This window comes from Alligator sinensis, unplaced genomic scaffold (genome assembly GCF_000455745.1).
Source record: "Alligator sinensis unplaced genomic scaffold, ASM45574v1 scaffold417_1, whole genome shotgun sequence".
NCBI lineage: Eukaryota > Metazoa > Chordata > Crocodylia > Alligatoridae > Alligator > Alligator sinensis.
In genome coordinates this window covers 626,548-635,001 of record NW_005842433.1, presented here as the reverse complement: position 1 = coordinate 635,001, position 8,454 = coordinate 626,548, and the positions used below count along the sequence as shown (strand labels likewise).

General features: G+C 44.0%; 1 protein-coding gene across 1 annotated transcript; it reads right to left on the bottom strand.

The window, feature by feature from the left end:
• Positions 1–1,447: 1,447 nt before the first annotated feature.
• On the bottom strand, positions 1,448–6,945 carry IL22RA2 (interleukin 22 receptor subunit alpha 2). Its single transcript, XM_006030264.1, has 5 exons — positions 6,930–6,945; positions 5,938–6,088; positions 4,869–5,047; positions 2,037–2,206; positions 1,448–1,603 (listed from the first exon to the last, which is right to left on the bottom strand). Exons 1-5 carry the CDS (start codon positions 6,943–6,945, stop codon positions 1,448–1,450), a joined length of 672 nt encoding a protein of 223 aa, XP_006030326.1.
• Positions 6,946–8,454: the final 1,509 nt, after the last annotated feature.

The window sequence follows — 8,454 nt, the reverse complement described above, 5'->3', positions numbered from 1 at the left end:
GTGATGGGTGGCTGCCAGGCTCAGGGTTGCTGGTGCCTCCGAGCCTGCCCAGGCAGCCCACTGCCCATCCAGCTGCCGCCCATGCTGCTGGACCCAGGTGTCAGAGCTGTAGCCAGCTGGGAAGGGCCCTGCCCAGGCTGGCCCCTTCCCAGCCAGCTGCAGCTCCACAACAGCCCTGTCCAGCCTGGGCACAGGGAGCTGGGAGCAATCTGGCTGTGCAGCCCCCACGGCCCCAGCCTGAGCCACAGCCTGCTGGGAAAAGCCCGGCTCCTGCGGCTCAACCCGTGGTTGGCCCCTCTGCATCCACCCTCAGCAGCACCTGCAGGTTGGCCCAGCTCAGCCCCACAGCCTCAGCCCCAGCCATGGGCAAGGCAGGCAGATGGCGGGGCCATGCCAGCCAGCTCTGGCTACACTCCCACCCCTGCTGCTGGAGTGGGGAAGGGGGGAGGAAAATGCCTGACCCGAAGATTAAATCCCCCTCCCTCTCCCCATTTGCATCAGGCTGTGTGTGTGTGGGGGGGGTGGGGGGTGGGATGGGGGAGAAACTGGCCACACATCCCCACCCCACTGCAGTTTGAGCAGCAAAGTGGGGAATGGCTGACAGGGGCTGCTACGCCTTGGCCAGGTCGGGGGGAGGGGAATAAACCCCCTCCCTGCTTCTTTTGCCGGAGGAGGCCATGCCAGGCTCTGTCTGGCCACACCCCCACCCCTGCTTAGGGTAAGCATAAAACTGATGTTAGTAAGAAAATGTTTAAAGCTAAAGTTTGAGAGGCATGGGAATTCAATGGTAAGCAAGGCCATTTAAGAAGATGGGTTGTTTTATGGGTTTTGTTTTGGTTTGGTTTTCTGCATTCATGCTTTGAAATCGGTGATTTATCCTTGTAAAGCTCATGGCTTGGAAATGTAACACGCATGAGTAATGTATGAAGAATTCAGTAGGTGTGCCATGGCACATTAACTGCTTTTGCCAGCTCAGCTACAGTATAACCCATGGACAAACATAGCCCTTTCTTGTGCCAGACCTTTACAGTAACAGCTTTCCAGGTCTATCCATTTCTTGTGGTTAATTACTACTTCAAATCTGTCAAAGGCAAGGGAAAAATATTGTGTATATCTTTAAATATAGAAGGGGAAATAAGCAGCATTCTTTATCAATTCATATCAGGGGCTTTCCTGTAACATTTTCTGCAGTTATCTAAGTGCCATGACAACAACCAAGTAATCAAAACATACCATATCAACTACGTTTATTTTTCTGCTGGGGCTTTCTTAACCAACTATAAAATCATAGTTCTGAGAGTGCTGTATGAACGTTCTAGATATATTATCTGTGCTCAAATATGGTTGCAGTTCTTAATGACTCTACCGACACATATATTGCGTTGAAGTAGTGATGGGCAGGAGCCTCTTAGCTTCTGGGATGTTTTGTTTTGGATTACCTACCATGTCAGAGTGGCACTGTACATTCCTTTCTGCTATATGCACTGCTGCGGTCCAGTACTGCTACGAAGATTTTAGCTACTACGCAGTAGCTGACACCAGGTTTCAAGTTTTCTATTTTAAAAACTTTGTCTGTTCCTTCATATACCAGCATTTTGTGTTTCTGCATGCAAGGGAGAAAACAAACCCCACAACATGTTGGTTAGGACACTTAAGTAAATATGGCCATGATTTAAGCACAGCAGAATTGTGTAAGATATTTAAATGGGACATGAGTGAGCTCAGAAAATAGCATGAACTCGCCAACAATATTAAATAAGGTTATTTATTATTTTATGGCACCTAAAAAGATTTGGTCCAAGGGCTTATTTAACTATAATGTAAGGAAAGACTAATGTCCCGTGCAAAGGGAGTGATACAAGATGGTTTACAAAATAATGATAAAATCATGATTTCTAAAAGCAGATTTTTTTAAGCCTCTAGTTTAATTTATGCACAAACAAATCAGTGAGTTATTTCAACTGTAAAGCAGAAGGGTATGCAGTCTTCCCTATTTACATTTTTAAAAGGTAGAGTATGAGTGAACATGCACTTACTTCATTTGGCAAGTTGTTAATTAGAAACACTTGATATAGTAAGTGGTAAAAATATGCCATAGATATCTTGCTTCCTTTTTTCCTTTTATAAGGTGAACTTGGAGCCTTGAGCTTGAGCGTTATGGACCTATTTCTAGGAGTCACAGTCACTGATGGGGGTCCTATTATTGCTGAAGAAACAATGCAAAATGTATTATTATAAGTGCTTAGTGACACTCTCAGGACACCATAATTAAAAACTTTAAATCCATCAACTAATTTAATTTTGTGTGATGCTGCTACCACCTCCCCGCCAACCCCCTGGTCTGTGTGCGGCTGCCACCGCTGTGCTTCCCCCCCACCCCTGCTCCGTGTCCAGATGAAAAACCCCGTCTCAGGTAACTGGCATTTTTAGATTACCAGCATACCCCATTCCCCACTTATGCCAGATGACAGAGCTTTTGTTGTATTTGATTTCTTCTTTTGAATTTTGGGGCAACTATTGCAAAGCTGGCAGGGCTGCCTCCAACCAAGATCCAGTCAAGATACTGGTTTAGACCAGTATTTGATTTTTTAAAAAAAGGGAAATAAGTATTTTTGGTTTCCTAATTACGTAGAAGTATCTAAGTGAGTACTGAAGCACAGTGGGACAATTTACTTGAGAACCACTGATTCATGATACCTAAATGAGTGATATCTGTGGTTACTGATGCTCTGTTTCTAAATGATGCTTAAAGAGAGGAAGTTAACATGCAAGTCTAAAGTCAGGCAAGGGGCAAGGCAGGGTAGCACCTTAGCAACTAACTAGGTCAGGGAGGCACAGACTTTTCAAGGTGACAGCCTGCTTCATAATCTGATTGCTGTTACCTACAGAAGCTTACTTTGCTCTGAACCAGTTAGTCTCTAAGGAGATATTCTGCCCTGCCTGCCTCCCCCTAAATGTTAGAGAGGGTTACCATATTTCCAGTTTCAAAAAAGAGGACACCTGTCAGAGAGACAACTCGCTCCCAACTCCCCTGGCCCTGCTGATGCACGTTACTCCCAACCTGCAGTCCTCTGTCCCTGATGCTGCCCCTTGCTCCTGACCTGCAGATCCCTTCCTGGCCCCCACCCCCCTGCTGGTACCCCTCACTCCTGATCTGCCGCCCCCTGGCGCTGCCAGTGCCCCGCATTCCTGGCTCATGGCCCCAGCCTCCTGGTGACCCTCACTCCCTAGTCACAGCCCCTCCAGCCCTGATGGTGTCCCTTACTCCTGACCTGCAGCCCGCTGCACCCCCCAGCCTGCTGGAGGGGGCCCCCAGCTGCCCCCATCTCAACTAGGCCAGAGCATGGTGACTCCTATTTGTGTGGGCAGCGACAGAGTGGGTCTAGCCATGGCATAGGCTACAGGAAACAAGAGGGGAGGCCTGTGGCACCCCCTGCCCTGGGCTGGGGTTCCCGTGCAGTGCCGGGAGGCCTGGCCATGGCCCCCAGGCAGTCTCCCCTGGTTGCCCCACCCCTGCGAGCATGGGTATTGACCCCGGTGCTGCCAGCTGGGCCACAGAGCTCCCCTCTGCCCTCAAAAGCCCACCCCCACCTCCTTCCCCTGCTGGAGGGGCAGGTGCTTTCCTCCCCACCCTGCCACAACCCCAGTGCCCGGACAGCTTCACCCAGCACCAGTAGGTACCCTCTAATACACTCATCCAGGGCTGGCCCACAATTTTTTTGGCCCCCTGGAAGATATAGTTTTGGGGCCCCCTGATGCGAAGAAACTGGCGGTGGCATCACAGGGGAGGGGGTGGCGAGTGGCTGAAGAATCCTGGATGTTTGGTTCACATTTAAAAGAAACTGCCTAGACAGAAATCAGAGGACCCAAAAAGAGGACATGCCCAGGAAAACCCAGGTGCATGGTAACCTTTTGTTAGATTCCTGATGTCTGGATGATGACTTATTACTGGATAACAGAAGTTATTGCCCTTGTACTTGGTTCTGATTACTGTATAGACTCTCATCTGGCCTATTATGGGGTGTGGCAGATATCCTCTGCCCACCATTTGATGGAGAACACAGTGTTGTTCTATAATGTAAATATTCAAGATAAAACTGCATAGAGATTCTTGCTCATTAAAAGGGGACTGAATTGCTCTTCCCCATTTCACCAAGAGCCATAGTATTGAGCACTTTGGGGATTCTCTCTCTCCTATTATACCTTGAATATTTCTCTGTTTCAGCATGCTCTGCTAGAAGCTGGTTCTGCAGGGTGATTAGGTTCAAGCTGCCAATGGTTATACAAAGCTCGGTCTCTGGGTTCAGGATGTAGACTGAACTTCAAAAGACCATTTCCATGAGCACAAGATCGGTCACTGACAGCTAACTGTCATGGTGAAGTTTCACAAGAGTTCATTCTAGGGAGAAAGGAACGTTTTCTCTTCTTCACATGGAATTCATATACAATTCAATTTGCACATTCAGATATTCACAGACAAAGAAGAAGAGACTACATTTGACAGAGCATGCAAATTGTTTACGTTTCAAATAAAGTGTAAAGACAACAAGCAGCAGCATTTACCTAAGTCCATCTCACTAGCATCTGTAATTTTGCAGCTAGTCTTTTGTGCTCATCATCATATGGGCACAGTAAACCATTATGGTCACAACCTACAGTTTCAACTTCAGACAACCCATTTTGTTGGGTACAAATAAATAGTCAAAATAGAAATGTTAATGCAACCAAAAAGCTTAAAATATAACAAAACCTAAGTTATAAGTCATAAGAAGTTATTCAAGATGACAAGCTATGGGAAAAAGCTGGAAATTACTTGAAGGTGACACACCATATTGCTGTATAGAAAAGATGCACACAGTCAAACTTACTTTCCCTCCAGGGAGTAAACCTGCAGCTGATGGTCCAGTTGGAATGGACTCCAGCTGAAACAGATTTTACTCTGCTGTAGTAAGGTTCTCTTACATCAGATGTTTCATAAGTTAGGTCACACAAACCTTCGTGAATCTGCCAGCATTCTTCTTTGTTTTTCCATGAGCTTTGCCCATATCTGCAGAGGGAGAGGGAGAGAAAGTGTCATTCTTTTTAGGCCCTAGTATATGATTGTGTGGATTTGTACACTATATTTCTCCAAATAACTCATGTGCTGTACCCACTACCAGATCTTCCATGAACAATTTCATCTTCAAATTGCTTACATTAAAAATCTATTTCATAGGTGATTGATGTCTCAATAACTGCTTTTTCAGGAAATTCAGAACTAGGGTTCCAACCTCTTGTCATTAAAGAACCCATGGTTTTTTCCCCCTTTTAAAATAATATGCATTAGTTTTGGTTAACTGGATGCATTTTCATAGTAGTAATTTAGTATTTTGCCTATTTAAACTGTCCTGCAATTCCAGTTAGCAGATAAAATCTCACTTCCTATTAGTGGATATTGTGGCTTAAGTTTTCAAATGTGACTAGTAATATACAGTATTGCTGTAATTTTGGGAAACCCAAGTGGATGTGCCAAAGAGCAGAAGCTTGTCACATCTGAAAGTCAATGCCTTCAAGGTTTCTCAAATTTGGTATCCAGAGACTGTGGCATTCAAACCCCTGCCCACTCCCTCCCCCAAAAAACAACCAAACAACTCTTCTTCCCACTTTTTAAAATATATGTTCATGACATAATGTATGCATTCCCTTGCAGAGGCAGTGAGGGTGCTGGCTCACTGCAGGAGGTACACTGTAGCTCCCCTTGTCATGCTCAAAACTATCTACCTTCTGCTGGTATTGTATATAAAGGTGTAATTGTCACCACTTCTGAGACAGCTGAGAATGGCTATTCCTTAAACAGAAAAAAAAAATACATACTTGTCACATGAGAACAAGCGGACTTTGTGGAACAGAGGATGAGATTTAGAAACAAAGCAAGTGGGAGCAGTCCACTGTACTTACACTTTGTATTGTACAAAGTAGGTAATATCTTCACCTTTTCCAACTCTCCCAGGCTGCCAGTGCAAAGTATTGTTGAAGTTTATGGAGTAAAATTCAACCCTCTGTGGTCTAATTCGTTGCTGCAATTCTTGATTTTCCAAAATTAAAGCAGCTGCAAATGATGAGCAGTAAGGATACAAAGCGTTTGTCTTACTCTTACATTTACTTTACTCTCACAAAGTTAATTCGGCTTTATTACAGCTCATTGTTTTGTTAAAGCAATCAGAAATACTAGCTAGATGCTGGAAGATTGAGTGGCTGTATCCAGAAATTACAATTATCAAAGCAGTCACGTTTTAATTTTTGGCATATTTGCTTTTTTTTTTTTTTTTTTAATCTAATGTGGATACAAAGTGCCATATTGGCATCCCAGGATGCCAATATGTCAACTCAGGAGTACAGCAGCAAGCAGCTTTTAATTTCCAAGTGGCACATCATCTGCATACCTAAACCCTAAACTGTAGAGGTTATTATTTATAATTGACACTATATCTGCAAGGAAGAGTGGGGGTCCAAAAAACCTGTTCAACACATTAAAAAGTTATGTAGGGTAGAAACTGGGGTGGTAGATTTGTGATATAAGCTCTTCTTCTATAGAAATGAGCTGAGATCTACCACCTTATTCTGTACAAACCAACTAACCAAACACTGTTTTACATTAATCTAGTCCAGATCTACCAGACAGAGAAGAAAGATTAACAATTAACCAACAATTAGTGAGCTAGCAACCCTCTCTTTGGGTAGTATTTAATGATCTAGACCATCTTGTCTGTTGTGGCTCTAAGACTGGTGTTTCCAAAAATAGTAACTTGCACTAGTTGAGGTGACAGTGCGATAGTACAGCTATACAATTTTAAATGGAAACTGTTTTTATTTCAATTTCTATTTAGAACCCTAAATGACAGCAAGATGAATTAAAAAAGGAACAGCATTTTCTAAACTTATGAAAATACCCAGATTCTTTTCCATATTCATAACCCCCCATGCACACACACAAACTGTATATTAAAAAAAAAGAGTTCAAAGCATTTACTTACCACTTACACCACTCCAAAGCAAGCATTTTATTAGGCATAGGGGGATATGTTTAGCCTGCATGGTTAGAAGAACAGCTGTATAGATAGTGAGTATCTCTGTACCTCTTGGTTAGAGTAATACCAATAAAAAGGGAAGCATATCAGTCATAGAGAAGTAGGACTGGACGGGACCTCCAGAGGTCATCTAGTCCAACCCCCTGATGAGGCAGGGTCATCCCTATCCAAAACATCCCATAACCTAAAATCTACATAAGACTACCACCTTCAACCTTGACAGTGCATAGACCTAAAGTCCTAACCTGCCACACGTAAAGCAAGGGAACCATGGCAGCCAATGTCCTGCTTCTATAAAATGCTGTCAATATTCACTCAACAGGCCCTGGGTAGAGGGCCATTGCTCCCATTACAGAGGAAGGCAAAACCCCCCACAATCTATACCAATCTGACCATGGGGTAAAAGTCCTTCCTGACCTCAAATATAGCAAATTGGTCTGACCCCAAGCAGAGGGGCATGACCCTCTTGCCAGGAACCTCTAGCTTGGCTCCTAGCAGGAGAATCAGCACACCTCACCTGAAGTCCCAGCTTTAGCTGTAGCTAACACCAAATGCCTCTGGGGAGGCTTAAAAACAGCCTGACATATAGCAGAAAAAAAGGGAGAGAAGGGGTGGGAGCAAACAGCAAAATCCAGAAACATAGGAAATATCCATAATAGAAAATAGGCATAGTTATGCCTAAATTATTCCCTACCAGCGGCTATCCAGCCTCTTCTTGAACACCCCCAGTGATGGAGAGTTCACAACTTCCCTAGGCAGTCTATTTCACTGCCTCACTACTCTCACAGTGAAAAAGTTTTTTCTGGATATTCAATCTAAATTTATTTTGCTCCAACTTCAAACCGTTGGTCCATGTCCTACTCTCTCTGCAGCAAGTAGAGAGCAGGTACTTTTCCCTCTTCTCTGTGAAAGCCCTTCAAGTATTTGAAGACTGCTTTCATGCCCCCTCTTAAGCACCTTTTCCATAAGCTGAATGTGCCCAGCTCCTTCAGCCTCTCCTCGTACGGCTTGCTTTGCCAATTATGTTCTCCCTCCCCCAGTGCTTCCCTTTTTCACAAGACACCTAGGAAGTTCTAAGGGTGGATTTTTATCCTGACACAAAAATACCTGTTCATTTAATCAGGCTATCTGAATTGCTTGGAATTAGACAGACCGTGACCGTTTTTGGTTATTTTCTGGTACAGACTGGAATAAATAACCGTAAAACTATGCCAAGATTTATGATATTCATTTTGGCACACACTCAAATCCATACTTACTAAAAATATGCATAATTCAAAGCTCAACATGACTCATTTTTCCCAAGAGTAAAAATCACTTAACCTGCATCCTCCCCAAACCTGGAAGTCTATGTATAACAGCACCACCTGGGGATAATCAAAGCAAG

What these genes read in the sequence shown, in the direction of transcription:
- IL22RA2 (XM_006030264.1), bottom strand. An exon ending in TACTTTGTACAATACAAAGT is followed by an intron (nt 5,048 to 5,937) that starts GTAAGTACAGTG and finishes CTCCCTCTGCAG; the next exon opens with ATATGGGCAAAGCTCATGGA. An exon ending in GTTTACTCCCTGGAGGGAAA is followed by an intron (nt 2,207 to 4,868) that starts GTAAGTTTGACT and finishes TTGTTTCTTCAG; the next exon opens with CAATAATAGGACCCCCATCA.